Source organism: Bidens hawaiensis, unplaced genomic scaffold (genome assembly GCF_021521415.1).
Source record: "Bidens hawaiensis isolate Kalapana, Puna unplaced genomic scaffold, B.hawaiensis_p1.1 tig00018651_1, whole genome shotgun sequence".
Lineage (NCBI taxonomy): Eukaryota > Viridiplantae > Streptophyta > Magnoliopsida > Asterales > Asteraceae > Bidens > Bidens hawaiensis.
In genome coordinates, this window is record NW_027492821.1 from 461,470 (window position 1) to 482,327 (window position 20,858).

Here is a 20,858-nt window from a genome sequence, read left to right on the forward strand (position 1 = left end):
AGACCCGGCACATAATACCTATGCACACAGCATGTTTCGTGTTTCGTTTGTGAATCGTGTGTGACCTTAACAAGTACATTTGTGATACGATACGTGTGTGAGCAATTATTTACGTGTCATGTATTAATAATGTACATCACTAGCAATTACTCCCCGTAAGGGCAATTTGATCACACATAACAATTAACTAGCAATTATTCCCCACGAGGGCAATTTGGTCAAATCATGACAATCAATTAGCAATTATTCCCCGCAAGGGAAATTTGGTCAAAACACGATAATAAATTAGAAATCACGTTGTTTCATGCAACTTTCACAAAATTCAGCAACTAGTTTCATCGAGACAGAAATTCTACTTGAAAGATTGTACTATTCCACCGATCATAGCATCTCAATTAATTTACCAAAAATCATCACTAAAGCATATATGTCTTAGGTTTCCAGAACATATTTTATTATATTTTTATTCCACATAGGTTTCTCACAATAATCAAATCATTACAGCAAACTCATAACAGTCAAATTCATGCGCAACAGAATGTTATTTGAAATTCCCGTTAAACGAAAAATCCAATAAATGCAAGACCACTTGGGTTAGGTTTCTAACTCAATAAGTCAACTTCCAGAAGTAGAACCAACCCAATTGGTCTCGTAGTTCATGAGATATAACATTTACAAAACAACCAACAGCAGGTCTAACAACTCAGCTTTGCACAACGTTTTTGTAAAATCATAAAGGTTAACTTTTACACGTCCAAAAATTGCAAATTTACATTCTTTAGAAACTAGACTCAACCTAGTTTACTGTAGTATCAATTATCTCAATCAATTTTCACTTTTACACCCGTTACAGTCAATCAAACATCAACAACACAATCTGTCCAGAAACTGTTTGCATCCAAACTCAACAATTTAACTATCTATGGACCACAAATCATTCATATAACATTCTAGATACCATAACTACTATCCATGCATATCAATTACACCATACATACATAGTTAGGGTTTTATTTGATCTCAAACTCAAAGACACAACAATTAACATGCAATAATATCAAAACTAGTTATCAAATCATCATCAATACATCATCAAATCAACAACAATCATATGAACACCATACATACAAAAATCGGCCCCTAGGGTTTTCAATTAACCCATTAAAAATCGAAATTAAGTATAAAGGATGCAAGGGATAGTCGTTTATACCTTCCTAGCACCTTAATCTCCAATCAAAAGCTTGAATAATTGATTGTATGTGTGTATATGAGGCCGATCGCAAGGGGGGGGGGTCTAGAGTTGCCGTCGGGTTTGGGAGAAGTGGGAGAGGGAGCTAGGGTTTGATAATATTATATAATAATAACATGTTACACTTTAGTCCCTAAACTTCCAAATGTTACATCTCTAGCTTAATTAACTTAGTTTTGCACATTGAGTTAACATTATATAACATGTTATCACATAACACATAATCCTAACACATAATTATCACATAATTATTGTTTTGACGTTTCTCGTTTATTCACCAATCGTTTGTGTCAACTCGTTTGCGTTTCGGTGCAATTCCCGAAAGACTACACATGTAGTAAGTGTCAAGCGTCATTTAAACCCTAGTTTAAATGTAATGAGGTGTGCGTTATAGATTCAGTGATCTAAAGTTTGAATTGACGGAGTTAACCTGAAATTGACGATTGTCACAATGTGTCCGTCCATTAAGAAATTAAGTTTGTTTGTGTCCGTTTGTTAATATTATAAGCGAACATTAATGGATAATAATGGACAAACAGACATCTGAACATTAATGGACAAGATACACCAATGGACACATATAAACGGTTACAAATTAATTCCAAACATAAATCCAAACAACTTTACCTACAAATTTGAAATTACACCATATAACATCTAAATAGTAAATATACTTATCACTTAATATATTAAGAAAAACTAGATCACTATAAGAGACACCAGACATTGATAATGATATAAAAGTTTGATTATTAACATTAGAAATTTCACAATTAAATTACAAAATACTAGATAAATCTAAAAGTTTAAAAGGTCTTATTCCATTTTTATATCCTTTTGCGGGTTAATCAAAGATTATATAAAAAACACACACACTCGTCTTCATTAAACACTTCTGTACTCCCTTCACCACCACCGTCGTATTCCACCGTCATATTCTCCGGCGAGATGGACTCTGCATCATTCAACATATATTCTTCTTCCTATTCTTCCATCACTCGCTTCAACAACACACTCACTAACACTAAACTCCCACTCACCTCTTTCAATCCTTCTTCAATTCACCTCTCTGCAAACCCTAGGTCCATGTTATCCTACTCTGACGTCACCATCACTTCATCTTCCACGTCACACCACCATATATCACCTCTTACAAAGCTTCAATCTCTCAAATCCGAATTCAAATCCATACCGGACTCACTCGAACGAGTCAAGCTTCTATTACACTACGCTAAGCTTCTACCGGAAGCTAACGAATCAATTAAAACCGTTTCAAATCGAGTGATGGGATGTACGGCACAGGTGTGGCTAGACGTGAAGATGAACACCGACGGAACGATGAGGTTCACGGCGGACAGTGATTCGGACGTGACGAGAGGTTATTGCTCGTGTTTAATTTCGGTGCTTGACGGAGCGATGCCGGAGGAGGTGTTGGAGTTGAAGACGGAGGATTTGGGAGATTTGAGTGTTAATAATATTGGAGTGAATAATGTGAAGGGTGATTATAATTCTAGGGTTAATACTTGGTATAATGTGTTGGTTAGTATGCAGAAGAGGACGAAGGCGATTGTGGCGGAGAGATATGGGAGGGTGAGTGGGGAGGCGTTTCCGGGTTTGGTGATTACGAGAGAAGGTGTTGAGGCGAGAGGGGGGTTTGCCGAGGCGCAGGTATTGGTGGGGTACTGACTAGTGATTAATAGGATTAAAAGATTAATCGGATTGGAATTTTGTATGTAGGGGAAAATTAACGTACATGTTAAATTAACGTGCACCATGCTGTAATTATATTACACTATGATGTATATATGATTACACTACTTGATTCTTCAAAGTTTTATGCCTTTTCAAAATTATTAATCCGATTAGATTAATTAGTACAGAGTATAAATTTTTAAATACGTCAGATTTTGATTGATCTTGACCAATTTTGACAAATTTTGATAGATTTGAAAACCTGTTCCAAAACCTAAACCGGTTCGATTTGGTCAACAAAAAGTCAAATTGGTTTGGTATCGGTTTCGCTTCGGGTTGAAACTGGTTTATGATCAGTTTTTTGACCGGTTTTGGTTTGGTTAACCGGTTTGGAACTGGTTTTGGTGGAGAGAATCTCAAACTGGTCCCGAATCTACATTTCTTATTGGTTCCAAACCGTTTTCAGGTTGGTTCAGTTAACCGGTTCTTTTGCCCACCTCTAGTCGGGGGTGGGGAGCAGACTTGCAATTAATCAGGATAATCCGATTGGAAATTTTATGTGTAGTTTTGAAAAATTATATATATTTATACAATTTTTTTTTAAATTTATATATAGTTATTCAAACTTATTAATCGGATTGGATTAATAAATATAGTTTGTTCAAATACTTTAAAGATTTTGACAGAAATTTGACCGATTTTGAACGATCTGAGCAGATCTAGACTGGCTTTGACCGACTATCGATATGTTGGTTAGATTAGGTGAAATCGAATCGGTAACATTGGTTTTAATTGTATTAGAGCAGGTTCTTTTGTTTTGGCATTTTTAAATTGTTAGTTTCAGCTGAACTTTAGTGTAATTACAGGCTAGGTATCTATTCCCTGATGATGCAAAGGTTCAAGAGCTTGCCAATTTGTTAAAGGAGAAGCAAATTGGAGTTGTTGCACATTTTTACATGGATCCGGAGGTGCAAGGCGTGCTAACTGCTGCAAAAAAGCTTTGGCCTCACATTCATATATCGGACTCGTTAGTTATGGCTGATAGTGCTGTTAACATGGCGAAAGCAGGATGCAAATTCATATCTGTTTTAGGGGTAGATTTCATGTCTGAAAATGTTCGTGCGATTCTTGATCAAGCAGGTTTTCCTGAGGTAATCATCATTATAAAATGTGAAATATATTGTTTTGTTTGTTATTCATAGTTTCATACACCTAACGAGTTATATGGGTCTACTGTTGTTGCAGGTTGGTGTGTACAGGATGTCGGATGAACAGATCGGCTGCTCGTTGGCTGATGCTGCATCCAGCCCTGCATACATGAACTATCTTTCTGAAGCTTCTAGTTCATCTCCTTCGTTACATGTTGTCTACATAAACACCTCGTTAGAAACGAAAGCTCATTCACATGAACTTGTGCCTACGATTACTTGTACTTCTTCTAATGTTGTGCAAACCATCTTACAGGTTATTCTTTATTCTCTTTTAACTGTATGTTTTATTTCACTAAATGCTACTCTACTGTGGTGGCTTACTTGTTTAATGTTTTGTTTATCAGGCTTTTGCTCAAGTACCGAACTTAAATGTATGGTATGGACCTGATTCTTACATGGGTGCAAACATCATCGAGTTGTTTCAGCAGATGACGGTTATGACAGATGAAGAAATAGCCAAGATACATCCGGAACATACTAGAAACTCAATCAAAGCATTGTTACCTAAGCTGCATTATTTCAAGGTAATAAAGCTTATGACTTTATATTTCTTATTGATAAATGTTTATAATTTTGTTTGTGTTTAGGACGGAACTTGCATTGTTCATCATCTTTTTGGGCACGAAGTTGTGGAAAAGATTAAAGACATGTATTGTGATGCGTTTCTTACCGCTCATTTTGAGGTCCCGGGTGAAATGTTCTCATTAGCTATGGAAGCTAAAAGAAGAGGAATGGGGGTGGTGGGGTCCACCCAAAACATATTAGATTTCATTAAAACTCAGGTACAAGAAGCTCTCGATAGAAACGTCGATGATCATCTTCAGTTTGTGTTGGGAACAGAATCAGGAATGGTGACATCAATTGTTGCAGCTGTTCGTCAATTATTATGTTCTTCAGAAGCTTCTTTAAAGACAGGAAAAGTTAGTGTTGAAATAGTTTTTCCAGTTTCATCAGATTCCGTTACCACAGTTTCACAAAAGTCGTCCACGAGTCTAAATTTGGGTGATGTATTAAACGTTTCTGTAATACCGGGAGTTGCAAGTGGCGAGGGGTGTTCTCTTCATGGTGGCTGTGCTTCCTGTCCATATATGAAGGTGAGTGACTGAGTGCACTATTTTTAGTTTTGTTTATAAAAATATATATTGTGTTAGATAAAGTTTAATAATTTCATTTTACGCAACAGATGAACTCTCTTACTTCGCTTCTTAAAGTGTGCAATAGCCTACTGTTTGGTAAAGAGGGTCTTGCACGACATGAAGCTGGACGATTTAGTTTGCTTACGCCAAAAGGAAAATTAATTGCAGACGTTGGTTGTGAACCGATACTGCATATGAGACATTATCAGGTGAGTTATTTTCATAATGTCGTAATTCATAAAACAAAGAAACTAAAAAAAATTACGTGTGGGTTATTTACGTGTATTCTGTTTTTTTTAGGCAACCAAAAAACTGCCGGAGAAGCTCGTTAATCAGATCCTTGGTGCTGGTAATAACGGAAGAGCTGCATAATGTTACACATGTATAACAGTGTATGTTGTCATTAAAATTTCATAACATTGTTTAACTAGTTTATACAAGTAGCCAAAACTCTTTACGGAGTCCGCAATTTTGTCATGATAACACTAATAAATTCAACTGAGGGTGATTGTTTCATGTTGATTTCTTCATCATTTTGGATTATTCTAATTGCATGCAAATGTTTGTTTTTATATTTATTATCAATCCACTATTATTCTATGACAGTTTTCCAATTTAAGTCACTCATTTACTCAAACACATGGTGATAGAAATGGTTGAGATGTCTTGGATATAATGTATAGTTGCATACCAAAGAAAAGGTATCTCAAGGATATTAAAAGTTCTATTATAATTTTCAGAGTTAATTATTTATCTCCAATGCATATTTGGTTTTTAATTAGTATTAGAAATAACACATGTAATTCTATTATTCACACACGAGTAACATGAGTGATTGTTGGAGCGAATGAACAAGGACTATCCATGTTACTCGCGAGTGAACAAGAGACTTGGTGAATGAACATGTAAAGTCGACAAAGTATAATACCATTGTATAACTAAAACAATAATTTAAAGGAGAATTATGTAAATAGACGTTCTGACTTACTTCTTTGTAAAGCTATCATTGAATTTTAGGCTTTAAAAAATAAGTATATCTAAAATCAATCAATCATCAAAGCGTTAATAAGCTTAGCCGTGAAAAAACCTTGAAAAGAAGAACCAAATCAAAACATGTGTAAATGGTGCTAATTTTAGCCGTCGCTGAGATTTAACCTCTATTTTTAGTTGCCAAGACGCTAGATGAGATTTAGCTCCTGCATTTTGCGGTTTATTGGGATTTAGCTCTACTTTTGATCCGGAGCTAACTGCTAAGATTAATCCCTTGCTTATAGTCATCGACTGAAGTTTAGCTACATGTATATTAATTTAATTGGTTATTTTCATGGACTCATACTACTTTTCAAATCTTTTGTTCTTAATTAACATTGCTTGATTGGTTGGTTTTTAATATGCCAATTCTTTAAAGGTTAAAAGTATGCCCATATTTTGATAAAGATACAATCAAAATGTTTAATCTAGTGGGTTTAGCATAATTTATTTAGATTACTATGTTAGAACCAGTGTCTTATATAGGTTTGTGAGCAATCTCGCCCACCAATGCAATTCTGGAATCCTCAAATTTGAAGAGCACAATCAAGATTTAAAATTTAAATGATCCGATGAATATTACAATTTACATCACTCTTGAATTTTAGACAAGATGAATAAATATAAATTTACTCATTTTTTATACCTTAAAATTCTTTCTTACTATTAGAAAAGTGAATAACTTAGTTTCTCTTAGATATTCACATATTCACGTAGGAAATTGAAAAATACAAAGGCTTCTTATCAGCAAATATAACAAAAATTATCGGTATTGATTTAATTTTAAATAACAGACAATAGAATAATTATAATTACGAAGCCTAGACCACACAAAATTTAACATTTTTCAAGTTCCCTCCAATTTTTTAAAACATTGAGAACTTTTTATAGTAAATAAATTCTTAAAAAAAATCTACACAATAAAATCAAACATTTTATTTCTTTAATTTCAGTAACCTATTGCTATACTTAAAAAAAGAACTTATTTTTTTTTAACCCAGAATTGCTAAAGTGCGTAATTATTTCGTATCATACAACATCACCTATGATATGATAATGATATTATATTATTATCATATTATATTGCTTTGTTTTGTTTTTTCACACGCACTCTCCACATTGATCTCCATTATCATCGGAATAGAAGAAAACCCCTAAAAATTCAATTCAATTCAATTCAATTCAATTCAATTCAATTCGATCATCGAAGATTGTAAGTTTTTAATCCGATTACTGTAGCTTCAATCCGATTGTTATTATTATTATTAGCCGTCATTGTTTCTAATTTAGCTTGTACATTTTATAATTCAATGTTAACCTATTATTTGATTATTATTAGATTCTACAAACACATCATGATCTGTATTCTGTATAGCGTTACTCGGATATTAAAAGTTTATTATATTTAACAGTTGAACTGTTGAAGTACACTTGATCAAGCTATTTATTCTACAACATGGAAACCCTAGTGTGTCTAATTCTCTTGTCAGGTAGCTATGTAGTTACAAAATTAGCATAAATGTAAGCCTATGTGTAGTGGAGTGGCTACAAAATGTGGCGTTTTGTGCCATGTGGCGCTCCGGTCAGCAAATGAGTGGTTTTTTGTTTTAGGGGTGTAATGGTGTTGTAGCCGTATATGTACATACATATATATATATATATCACACACACACAATATAATAATAATAAAAAAAACAAAACACAAACCGGCAACAAATAATACCCCCCCCCCCATCGCTCCATTTATCGCCTGGGGGCGCGGTGTTCCCTTCAAAAATCGCCCACTACGGATGGGCGAACTGCTAATCGCTGACCAGGGCTAAAACCAAACCAACAACCGAAACTTTTCCGTTTTTTGGATTTTTGAAAATCGTTCGGTTTTGCTTTTGCCATGTGAACTTGAAAATTTTTGGTCGAAAAAAATTGGTTTAAAATATAGATTTAGGCCTAAATCATTTTGTTAATAAATAACTAACTAGTTATCATACATTTGAGATCAAGTAATTGAGTTACATATTTATTAAATTCTTATAAATTAGTTATATAATAATGAAAATCTAGAAATTCGGTTAGGTTATTTCTGTTTTTATTACGTGCGAAACCAAAACCGAATCGTAAATTCGGCTTCTACAAAAACATAAAACCAAAATGTCGGTTTTTTGCTTCGTTCAGCCTTATCAGTTTGGTTTTTTTGATTTTTTCAGTTTCGGATAGGTTTCTCACTAACTGCCATGCTTATTTTGATATTTCTTTTCATTGACTAGTTAAAGAACAATGAGCTACCCAAATGGATTGGTATCGCAAGGGAAGCAGCCTCTTTTTTCATTTGGAGTTATCTCAGATGTGCAGTATGCTGACATTCCCGATGGGCGTTTATTTATTGGTGTTCCTAGATATTACAGAAACAGCATTCTAGTGTTGCAAAAGGCAATTCAAAACTGGAACAATCGTCAAAATATCAGTTTTGCGTTAAATCTTGGTGACATTGTTGATGGTTATTGCCCCAAAGATCAATCTTTAGAAACTGTCAAGAAAGTAGTAAAAGAGTTTGATAATTTTAATGGCCGTGTGTATCATATGATCGGTAACCACTGTCTTTATAACCTCCCGCGCAGCAAGTTGCTTCCGTTGTTGACTTTTCCTAATGTTGATCGTGCTTACTATGACTTTTCTCCTATCCCAGAGTTTAGATTTATTGTTCTTGATGGTTTTGACATTAGTGAAATCGGTTGGCCTCATGATCATCCTCTCACAATTGAAGCCTGAAATTTCCTAAACGATAAAAACCCTAATTTGGAGAAAAATAGCCCAAATGGGTTAGTGGGTCTTGAAAGAAGGTTTTTGAAATTTAATGGAGGTGTCGGGAAAGAACAGTTGAAATGGTTAGACGAAACGCTCCAAGATGCGACGAAATCTAATCAAAAAGTTGTTGTATGCTGCCATATTCCGTTAGATCCTGGAGCTTCATCAAAAGAAGCACTTTTATGGAATTATGATGAAGTTATGGATGTGATTCATCGGTATGACTGTGTGAAGGTTTGCTTAGGTGGCCATGATCATAAAGGTGGACACTCGATTGACTCGTGTGGGGTGCATCATCGGGTACTTGAAGCAGCACTGGAATGCCCACCTGGCACAGATGCATTTGGATACGTAGATGTGTATGAAGATAGGTTATCGCTTATTGGTACTGATCGAATGGCCAACACTGAAATGGTTTTTAACCACTAAATATCAGTTAATGTATTGGAACCAATTGAGTTACTGGAATGTTTTCATTTGATTTGTAGTAAATCAATTTCATTGTGACATTTGAAAAGTAATCAAGACATTTATGTAACTGCTCATCGTAGATGAACAAAGAGCACGTCTTTCTTTGTATTTAAAGTAACAAATATGATTAAAATGTATTACAAACAACCATCTTTTTGTTATAATACCAAACTTGAAGCCTTTTTCATGTGTAAGTATGCATAAATAATCTCAGCTATGTTGGGATGCCTTTGCTTTGCTCTTCTCCATGTAAAAGAAACCAGCCAATGAGACTACAGAGAAAGCGGAAAAGCAGACGGATGCAATATCAAGCGATTTATGGCGACCCGTGATTGCTTGGATCTCAAACAAGTTGGTAGTTTCGTGAGCATCTGTGGTTTGACCATATGCTACCTCTACATCCTGAGCATCAAGTGCATAGACTCTCACGAAGTACACTCCAGAAGGTACATCTTTCTTAACAGTCCATGTAAACGTGTTGTTTGAAGCACTGTACGGGCGAGCCACAATCTTGTGCTGGCAAGTCTTGTCCTTTTTCAAATGGTCCTCGGTTTTCCTCCATTTGCGGTCCTTTTGACTGATCGGTGCGTAGCAAAGTTTGACCTTTACGGTCTTGTAGTCTGAGTCTGTCCTGGCTGGGTAGGTTCTGTTGAATCTCCATGTCACTGTGATTTGATCATCTCCTGCCTTGAGAACTGCAAAACTCAATTTAAATAATAATAATAATAATAATAATAATAATAATAATAATTAACAAAACGTCTTAAATTGATGGTATTATTTAAGGGTTTGTAAAGTGGGAGTCAGAGCTTTGGTCAAACCTTGGCCTTTGGTGTGTGTAGCAGCTACCGTAAGAGTGTCCTTGAGCTGCGAGAAGTATACGCCATGGCTAGTAGCTACAAAGCAAGAGAGCAGGAGAGAAACAACCAGGAAACCAGAAGGAACCTCCATTGATGGTAGATTGACTTTTGAAGCTTATCTGTTTGACCTGTATCGAATGCAATTTGCTTATGTTGGTTCTGATCTGAAGATTATGGCATTTGTGAAGCTATATATAGATTCCAATGATACAAGGTATTATTATCTATCAACTTGGCTTGAAATGAACTAATTTTAAACCATTCTTATTAAGCTACCTAATTTACTTATTAACTAAAGTCAAATGCAAACCACTTGCATACTAGTACATTGATTTTTCTTTTTTAATATGACAGTTGCATAAATATATCCTACCTTTTTCCTATTAATCAGGCGGATTAACTCTTAACCATGTTCAAAGGATCAGTTTGTTTGGATTTGTGCTGGCTGTTCATTGATTGAGTTAGCCACGATTAACGTATCATATACTGCAGATTCCTGAATGCCGAGGTATATTTTATTTTTGAGATTCCATTTTAAATTTAAAAGTAAATACTAAATGACACAGTAGTGGTATATCTGTATATGATTTACTTTTCAACCCTGAAGTCCCATGATTACTTTCGTGTATACATATATGTCTTCAGCTTATGAAATATATTTCCTCACGATAATTTGTCTATGCACATTAGGATACACACCTAATACTGAATTAAGATAGCCTATGACACTTTTAAATTATGCTTATCATGTAAACTATTTGTCAAAGATCCTTAAGTTAATTTAATGGTCAACTATGCATTATTCCATCTAGCAGTAAAGCAGTATACCTATATAAGACATGGTACAAACTTTTAACTAGTTGGCAACGTGCGTGTGTGTGTATAAGCCATTAATATGTTAAAAACTGCAAGAACCACATAATGCACCTGTACGTAGTGCATAGATAATCATTAAAGTAGTTGAAGAGAGAAAGTGTGGTGGCTACGTATCCGTATGTATCACATTCAACATTACATACAAGTGCATTATATGGTTTAAACAATTCTTAACATAACCATATATATTACTCCCTCCGTCCCGGTCAAAGTGTTTTAGTTTGAAAAACGCAAAGTTTAATTAGATTAAATTATTGTTTTTTTCGCTTACCAAATGACAATAATGCCCTTGGAAATTGGGTCCATAAATATTGTTAATTAATGTTAGTTGTGTGTGTTTAGGGGTAAACTTGGAAATTGGCTAATAAATTTTGAAAGTGGACATTTGTAATGGGACAAATAAAAAAGAAATGTGGACACTTTTAATGGGACGGAGGGAGTGTAAATTTCCTTGTATATTGTGTGTGTGTATGCGGTTAAGTATATGAATTTGTTTCCAAGTTAATTTGTCCATTAGTAGGTTTATTATATATTGTGTCAATTATCCATCATGTACTTGAAGGACTCATCAACATGCAATATCTTTTTTTGTTAAATCAACTTACACAATACATCATTCCAATTGTTTTTTCCAACTGCTGTAGATTGATGATGCCATCCTTGACATTTTGATTTAGATATATGTAATACATTAGTCTATTCACACTACCTCAGTTTATTTTGCAGTCAACTCATCAATTTCATTTCTGTAGCTCATTTTATTACACATATTTATCAGATTTTATTACACTATTCATAAGACATGAACAGAGAGTATGCATTCCTTTGTATTCAAAGAAACAAACATGATTAAAACTGTATTACAAACAACCATCTTTTAGACATAAAACAGACTAGGATTTAAGTATGCAGAAAATAATCTTATTTCTGTTGGGACGCCTTTCCTTTCCTCTTCTCCATGTAAAAGAAACCAGCCAATGAGACGACAGAGAAAGCGGAAAAGCAGACGGACGCAATATCAAGCGACTTGTGGCGACCCGTGATTGCTTGGATCTCAAACAAGTTGGTAGTTTTGTGAGCATCTGTGGTTTGACCATATGCCACCTCTACTTCCTGAGCATCAAGTGCATACACCCTCACAAAATACACTCCGGTAGGTATATCTTTCTTAATAGTATACGTAAATGTATTGTTTGAAGCAGTGTACGGGCGAGCCACAATCTTGTGCTGGCAGGTCCTGTCCTTTTTCAAATGATCCTCGGTTTTCCTCCATTTACGGTCCTTTTGACTAATCGGTGCATAGCAAAGTTTGACCTTTACGGTTTTGTAGTCCGAGTCGGTCCCGGCTGGGTACGTCTGGTTGAATCCCCATGTCACTGTGATCTGATCATCTCCTGCCTTAAGAACTGCAAAATTCAAATAAAAGATGATTAAGAAAACGTCTTCTTGAATTGATCATATTATTCATGGATTGTGTAAAGTTAGAGTCAGAGATATGGTCAAACCTTGGCCTTTGGCTTGGTTGTGTGTAGCAGTAACCGTAAGAGTATCCTTAAGCTGCGAAAAGTATGACCCTCGGGTAGTCGCTACAAAACAAGAGAGCAGAAGAGAAACAACCAAGAAACTAGGAACCTCCATTGATGATGGGTTGACTTTTAAGCCTCAATTTGTTTTACCTCAATTGAATGCGATTTGCTTATGATGGTTCTGATGATAAGATGATCGGATTATCGCATTTGTGCAGCTATATATAGAGCCCAATGATGCAAGGTACTGATACTTATCAACTTGGCTAGAAATAAAATACTTCTAAATCATCTTAAAATACAAGTATATTAACTAATATAACAGAAAGTCAAATACCAGCCACTTGTGTGGTATATTGATTTTTTAATATGACAGTTGCATTAGTATATACATCTTGTTCCTGTTTATCTGGTTGAATAACTCTTGTCCATGTTCAAAGGATAAGTTAACCTGAATAACTTATCATACACTGCAAAGTCTCCAATTCCTAGGTGTTTTATATTCTTCTGATCCCCTCCTTAATTAAAAAATAAACATTAAACAGTGATACATCCGTACATGATGCATTCTTTTATGAATATATCCACAAAGTATTATGGGTTTGGATCAAATACAAATTACTTTTATCATGAAAAGTGTACAAATAACTAGAGTAATTTTGTTAACACTAGAGTAATTATTATTACACTATAACTTACTAGATTAATTATTATTACACTATATTTTTTATAACATAATTACTCTAGTTCAAAACTGTAATTACTCTAGTTATTTGTATGTTTATCACGTTAATTTTATTTGTACCGGATCCCACCCCTAAGTATTATTATATCTTCTTTTTTGCAATTTACATACATACTAGAGGTGCCAATTTTGATCCATCTACTAAAATGGCTCGGTTTGGTTTGTTTTAACTCAAACGGGTCAAACCAAATAGTTTGGCTTTAGGAGGACATATCGAAGGGGTTGAAAGTCATCTGTAGTTATTTTTTATTGCATGCAACTTCCTGACTAGTTTAATTCATGGATTCAGATTCTTTTAGTAATATTGTTGTTTTTTCACTCAGAACTATAAGGTTAGCCTGACCCGAACCGGATGGTTCCTACTACATTAGTTATCCAGCCTCTTTTAAAATTATTTCTCTGCACTCATAAGAAATGTAGCACACCTGCAGAAGTATTAAATGTGGATTATTTGAAGTTCATACTGAGTGCTGCTATGTGTTTCAGTCATGTGAATGCACTCTTCTTTCCTGCAGAAGTATGATGTAATTACATCAAATGGTAATATATTAAACTGATGAGTCAGGTATGATTTTCTTATGTTTTTAATGCGGTAGAGTATATGATTTTTTTTTTTCCTTTTTTTTTTAACAATTATTAGGTGTATCAGTTATCATATAAATTGTCAACTATCTACAGTGTACTTAAATGACTCATCGGCATGCGATTTTCTTTTATTTAAAAATGGGCTGTTGGATAACGGGTCAAAGAAAGTTTGGGTGAAACATGTTTTTTTAAAGTATGGGTTAACGGGCTGAGTCAGATTAGATTGTCCCACGGACACATTTTTCTGTAAATAACTGCTGCAATAATAATCTGAATCTTTGATTAAAAAGATCTATTTGTATGCATTAGAAATATTTTTGGGCAAAGTTGAGCTGTTGGACCCATTTTCCGTTATCCTTTGACCCGCGGCATATTATAGAATCCAAATCGACCCATTCGCAAGTGAATGGGTCGAATTTGCCCCCTCTAGCTGCAAGGTTTATGAAGTCCGTACTCAATCAAGTCTATTCAGATTTCGAGCAACATGGAACCTCAAGAGTCTAAGTGGCGAAGCCCCTAGACCATGGGGAGGGGGGGGGGCTGGTTGGTGGTATGAAAATGCTCGGATTTGCCTTAAAGAAGCTTCATTGGAAAGGCTGGTTTAAAGTTGCATGAAATGGTTGTTAGTAGGAACCGCCGATCATCAGTTGCAACCGTGTATCACTGGCAAATGGTTGTCGGTGGCAACTTGGTTCAGAATGGCAAAGTAGCTTCAGTGGTGACTAATGTTCAGTGGCAACTCATAGCAGTGATAACTCACTGATGGTATATTCTGCTAAACTTCTACTTATGTAACTGCCAATAGTTATACTTATACCCGAGTGTCATGTTTTTTTAATGAAGAGTTGAAGCATTTCACCCAAAGCGTCGTGAACCTTTAACCTTAACCCCTATATAAATGATTCATTTCGCCTGTTTTCGAGACAAATTACTACTTTTTTAAAGAAAAAAACATCCTCATTGTTTGCAGAAATATCTTTGTCTTATCCGATTATTAATTTCATACGCGTGAAATACTTCAATCTAACAGTCAATGAAATACACGATTCCAAAAGCTATCCTAGTTGATTAAATTACGAAACCTACGCATACCTATCTCAAGATTCCAAGTTCTAATTAATATCACAGTATATTCATTTGTGGTCCCTAATTAATTTTTTAATTACCAGATTTGTTATATCTCTTTGTCAACTATCAGTTTACACCTGCAAAGTTAAGGTACGTCACACTATTTATTTTTGTCAACTCTTGAGGTGTTCATGATGCAGATGTAATATATAAAAAGATTAGTCTATTCACACCACCTAATGCTTATCTTGCAGTTGATTAACCAATTTCACTTCTGAAATAGCACACTATTTACTAGGGGTGTGCAAGAAACCGGAAAAACCGATCCGAAACCAAAAAAACTGAAAAATTCAAACCGAAATAAAAATCGACGGTTTGGTTTTATGTTTTTGTAAAGACCGCACTAACGGTTTGGTTTCCGTTTTGCATGTAAAAAAAATCGAATTGAACCGAATTCCTAAATTTTTAATTTTTTATATTTTATATTAAGTAATTTGTAAGAATTTAATAAATATGTAATTATAGTATTTTTGATCAAATGTATAACAGTCTATTATTTTACAATTAACAAAATTATTTATACCTAAATTCATTATTTTTTGACAACTTTTTTTTCGGCCTAAAACTTTCAAGCTCAAATGGAAAAAACCGAAACCAAAACCGAAACCAAACGGTTTCAAAAACTCCAAAAACCGAAGTTTTGGTTTTCGGTTTGATTTTAGCCAAAAACCGCACCGAACCGCACCACGCACACCCATACAAATTACTAAAATTATGAACAAATTTGAAAAGATTAACCCAAACCACTTTCTTAACCACATGTGTTGTACAATAACATTCAAAACAAGAAAGAGAACATGTTCCTTTGTTTGATTTTAGCCAAAAACCGCACCGAACCGCACCACGCACACCCATACAAATTACTAAAATTATGAACAAATTTGAAAAGATTAACCCAAACCACTTTCTTAACCAATGTGTTGTACAATAACATTCAAAACAAGAAAGAGAACATGTTCCTTAATATGCTTTTAAGGTAAAAAACATGATCAACAACTATCTCTATTACAACATACTTTTATTTATCATGCATCAAACCAAAACACCACCACAAAAGCGAAAGACAAATTAGATAATGTTTTTCTGTTAATAACCTCATTTGGAAGATTTTCCTTTCCTCTTCTCCATGTAAAAGAAACCAGCCAACGAGACGACGGAGAAAGCGGAAAAGCAAATAGACGCAATATCAAGCGACTTATGGCGACCCGTGATCGCTTGTATCTCAAACAAGTTGGTAGTTTTGTGAGCATCTGTGGTTTGACCATATGCCACCTCTACTTCCTGAGCATCAAGTGCATACGCCCTCACAAAATACACTCCAGTAGGTATATCTTTCTTAATAGTATACGTAACCGTATTGTTTGAAGCTGCGTACGGGCGAGCCACAATCTTGTGCTGGCAAGTCCTGTCCTTTTTCAAATGGTCCTCGGTTTTCCTCCATTTGCGGTCCTTTTGACTGACCGGTGCGTAGCATAGTTTGACCTTTACGGTCTTGTAGTCCGAGTCTGTCCCGGCTGGGTAACTCTGGTTGAATCCCCATGTCACTGTGATTTGATCATCTCCTGCCTTTAGAACTGCAAAACTCAATTCAAATCATAATTAATAAAAATAGAGTGAATTGCGGTTTTCGTCCATGTGATTTGTCCAAATCTGCGGTTTTAGTCAAATAGTTTCAAATTTGCGATTTTCGTCCATGTGGTTTCATTTCACTTGCAGTTAAACCCGAATTCACTAATATTGTTAAGTCTGGTCGTTAAACTCATCAGCGTGCCTTTCACGTGAGGTGCAGTTTTGTCTTTTTTTCCCAAATACACCTCAACCCCTCACATGAGGGGGCATGTGAATTAGGATTGGGGTTTTATTTGGGGAGAATAAGGACAAAACTGCCCCTCACGTGAGGGGTACGCTGATGGGTTTAACGACCAGACTTAACAGGGTTAATGAATTCGGGTTTAATTGCAAGTGAAATGAAACTACAGGGACGAAAATCGCAAATTTGAAACTATTGGGCTAAAACCAAATATTTGGACAAACCACATGGCCGAAAACCAATTTACTCATAAAATATCTTCTTGAGTTGATCATATTATTCTTGGATTGTGTTAAGTTAAAGTCGGAGATATATTCAAACCTTGGCCTTGAGGGTGTGTGGCAGTGACCGTAAGAGTATTCTTAAGCTGCGAGAAGTATGACCCTCGGGTAGTCGCTACAAAGCACGAAAACAGAAGAGAAACAACCAAGAAACTAGGAACCTCCATTGATGATTAGATGATGAGAATATTGATAAAGATTCAGAATCTTAGTAAGGTATATATAGAGCCCAATGATGCAAGTTAAGATATTTATGAACTAATACATGTATTAGTTTAATCTCTATACATTCTAAAATAATGAAAGTCAACTATAAACCATCTGTCTTGTTGGAATTTGAAATGTATATAAATAACTCTTGATCATGTTCAAGGGATGAGATGTGGCAATGTTACGTAAGTTGACTTAGTTTACACTCATAACATTTGTGTGGAATATTGTGGGGTGTCTCCTAATGCATTTAAAGAGCCAAAGACTAATAAAAGGATTCGAGTTTTGCATAAATAAATGTACTTTTCCTTGTTGGGAAAGGTACACCAGCCAAGGTTGACTAAGCCACAAGTAAGTTTGGTTTGATTATAGCAACCATGCCTTGGTCTCTTGGATGAATGTGAATCCATGTTTAAACATATGATAAAGTAAAACTGCATTAATATAACGGGTGCTGTTAAACGTATCCACGCTTATTCTAGTTTCACTAAACATACCCCCTCCTTTCAAGTATTAATACAATTCAAACCTCTTATTTTCCATTTTATAATTTGTATCCCATATTATTTGTTGATCTTGATATCTTTCATATCTTGTACAAAATAAACCCTAAACTCGAACCCTAAACTCTAAACCCGAAACCCGAAATCATATATGAAAGTTGGTTTTTCGGTGGGGGGGGGGGGGTACGTTTTGCCTGATCCTAATATAACATATACAGTTTTCGTATGTTTATGGTTTTCGTCCATATGGTATGATCATATTATAATTTTGGTCTCTAGCTTATAGGAGTCGTAAGGTTTGAGTGAAGTTGGGTTTATCTTTATATTCATGATTCGGTTACAGATAGTCCGACTATTTTACTGTAAGGGTGGATCCGACTTCATATATGACATTCCGTTTTATTATATCTACCCGTCGTGATTAATTGCTCTTGAAAGAATTTGTGTCCACTTTCATCTGATACTTGGCTGTTATGGTTTGTATACATCTCACCTTTTTCAAACACTACAAATAGCTTTGTTATGGTTAAAATTCTATCAAGTATGGTTGTTATAGATTGATGAAGACTCCATTTCCCTTAGAAAACAAAGGCAACAAAAGTGTCTCCTTTACATGAACATCCATGTCACATGTCACCTCTATCTTTTTTATAGGGATTGAAAATAATCTCGAGCTCACTCGAATACTTAAAGTAAAAAACCCGAATCATTTGGGATAAAAATACGGTTATGAGATTGAAAAAAGTTGTTTCACATATACATGATTAGGTGATGCCCGACCTGATTTACCTGAAATCATATATCCAAACCATATACCGGAAAATGTTAATTTTAATTTATTTTTTCTAACTAATGCTTCATTTACTAGCTACATTTCATATAAAATAACATTTTCCTTTTAAGACGTGTATTTTGATGGTATTATTTATAGTTAAAAACATAAAATATAAGTATATTAAAATAAAATAAGAATGAAAAAATATACCTGAAAACCTTAACGGATATGTTATTAACAAATTAATGGGTATACTCGATAAGCGAATTATGTGTTAAAAAATAGTTTGGATTTCGAAACTTGTTCGTAACCCGACCTGATGCTATCTATAAAACTGATTTGAACCCAACCTGGTTCCAATCTGACTCAAACCGCTAGGCTGTATAGTGGTCCCCCTCTCGTAACCCAAACCGGTATACGGCCGGGGCCGATTTGAGCCAACCTGATTCCAACCCTACTGAAATCGCCAATTTGGACCCCTGAGTTTTGAACCGACCTAAACCGTTTGTATAAGTTTCATATATTTTCCACCAAAAAAATTATGAGTAAACCAATTTGCCTCAAACCGGTTTTGATCAACCCGAACTGGTCTTTAAAAGGGAAAAAAAACCTTTGTACGCATATATGCCCATCACCTAACGGGTTGCTATCCCGCAAATACTCGACGGTATTTGGTCACGTATGAAGGTAATATTACAACCGGGTATGAAACTAAAATTATTCAATACTCATCCCATACATGTCCCATTGTCATCCCTAATTTTTAACTTTTAAGTATGCATCATTACTAATAATCTAAAGGTCAAATAAAAAAAATGTCATATAAACAGATATTTTTCGTCTAAATGAACATGATACATTATTTTTTTTTGTCTAAATTAGTCCTTAACAAATTCAAGTAAGTATATAAATTAACACTCGATCACACACATTTGATCAACTGAGCTATTTTAATTAGGGTACTACGTCATGGTGTTAATTTATATGTTATACAAACAGATATTTTCTCTTGGTTAGTTTGTGTAGTCATTCTAGAAGACAAGATTAAACAATGAAAAATCAAAAATATATGTAATTTCATATTATAGTATTAAGTCTTGATTCTTGTGCATATGAAGATGAGGTCTAGAGACTCATTTATATTAGATGTGTACAAAAATAATTTAGAAGAAAAAACGGTTCGGGTTATAAACAGAGCCGGTTTAGTCAACACGTGGTAAAAAACAGTTTTAAGGCAAGGAAAACGATTTTTCCCAAATCGGATTTGTTTTAAACCTGTGTGGTTATTCAAAGTCCGAATTGATATAAGAACCGTCGGGTTGGGTCAGCTTGAAAACCGGTTTGGTACCAAGTTGGATTTTAAACCGTTTTTCTTTTCATCTCTAGTTCATATAACATGTGCATCCAACTTTCGAGTGCATAAATGTAAAGCCCAGGCCCAAAATGGAGACACCATTAAAGGTATTAAATAACTTAATTAATCACTCTTTACTCCAAATACTTGGATACAATAATGTTTTATCTTATACCTTTGTTGATTTCGAAATTGTCATTGTTTTGTTAAAAGGAGAAAGTGAATACGGTGCTGTTAGACGTCTAACCTTACATGCTAAACCAGTCAAAACTATGTAGTTTTGATTAAAATTATTTAATTCATTTACATCCAATATGCAAAGCTTATTTTCAGAAGTACATAGTAAATAAAATCCTTTCTGTGACACTATTTCAAAGACTTTCATCGTCAATATAATAAAACTTAGTTTAATAAGATGTAAAATTATTGCCAATGAATTCATATTTCAACAATTAAAAAATGGATGCTATTAATATGAAATGGAATATTAGTTATTACTCACATTCAAGATATGATAGTTGCATAGGTTTATTGTTTTCATGTGAAATTTTAAGTAAAATAAAAGAAAAAAATACAGATGATACAAGTGCAAGTTCATATTTATAATCAATTCTT

The 20,858-nt window shown here is 34.6% G+C and overlaps 4 protein-coding genes and 1 pseudogene across 5 annotated transcripts; 2 read left to right on the forward strand and 3 right to left on the reverse strand.

Annotated features, from left to right (window-relative positions):
• Nucleotides 1-2,162: 2,162 nt before the first annotated feature.
• LOC143556591 (quinolinate synthase, chloroplastic-like) lies at nucleotides 2,163-5,796 on the forward strand. The gene is made up of 7 exons (XM_077045876.1): nucleotides 2,163-2,917; nucleotides 3,808-4,092; nucleotides 4,187-4,405; nucleotides 4,497-4,676; nucleotides 4,740-5,246; nucleotides 5,336-5,497; nucleotides 5,589-5,796. The coding sequence occupies exons 1-7, from the start codon at nucleotides 2,198-2,200 to the stop codon at nucleotides 5,658-5,660; spliced, it is 2,145 nt and encodes a 714-aa protein (XP_076901991.1). The 5' UTR covers nucleotides 2,163-2,197; the 3' UTR covers nucleotides 5,661-5,796.
• A 1,608-nt stretch (nucleotides 5,797-7,404) lies between these two features.
• On the forward strand, nucleotides 7,405-9,569 carry LOC143556561 (manganese-dependent ADP-ribose/CDP-alcohol diphosphatase-like; annotated as a pseudogene). Its single transcript, XR_013139391.1, has 2 exons — nucleotides 7,405-7,530; nucleotides 8,582-9,569. The product of XR_013139391.1 is annotated as a manganese-dependent ADP-ribose/CDP-alcohol diphosphatase-like (transcript).
• Nucleotides 9,570-9,799: 230 nt separating this feature from the next.
• On the reverse strand, nucleotides 9,800-10,618 carry LOC143556562 (high-affinity nitrate transporter 3.1-like). The gene is made up of 2 exons (XM_077045848.1): nucleotides 10,412-10,618; nucleotides 9,800-10,285 (listed from the first exon to the last, which is right to left on the reverse strand). The coding sequence occupies exons 1-2, from the start codon at nucleotides 10,539-10,541 to the stop codon at nucleotides 9,801-9,803; spliced, it is 615 nt and encodes a 204-aa protein (XP_076901963.1). The 5' UTR covers nucleotides 10,542-10,618; the 3' UTR covers nucleotide 9,800.
• Nucleotides 10,619-12,073: 1,455 nt separating this feature from the next.
• On the reverse strand, nucleotides 12,074-12,988 carry LOC143556592 (high-affinity nitrate transporter 3.1-like). Its single transcript, XM_077045877.1, has 2 exons — nucleotides 12,832-12,988; nucleotides 12,074-12,732 (listed from the first exon to the last, which is right to left on the reverse strand). The coding sequence occupies exons 1-2, from the start codon at nucleotides 12,962-12,964 to the stop codon at nucleotides 12,248-12,250; spliced, it is 618 nt and encodes a 205-aa protein (XP_076901992.1). The 5' UTR covers nucleotides 12,965-12,988; the 3' UTR covers nucleotides 12,074-12,247.
• A 3,354-nt stretch (nucleotides 12,989-16,342) lies between these two features.
• Nucleotides 16,343-17,714, reverse strand: LOC143556593 (high-affinity nitrate transporter 3.1-like). Its single transcript, XM_077045878.1, has 2 exons — nucleotides 17,442-17,714; nucleotides 16,343-16,884 (listed from the first exon to the last, which is right to left on the reverse strand). The coding sequence occupies exons 1-2, from the start codon at nucleotides 17,566-17,568 to the stop codon at nucleotides 16,406-16,408; spliced, it is 606 nt and encodes a 201-aa protein (XP_076901993.1). The 5' UTR covers nucleotides 17,569-17,714; the 3' UTR covers nucleotides 16,343-16,405.
• Nucleotides 17,715-20,858: the final 3,144 nt, after the last annotated feature.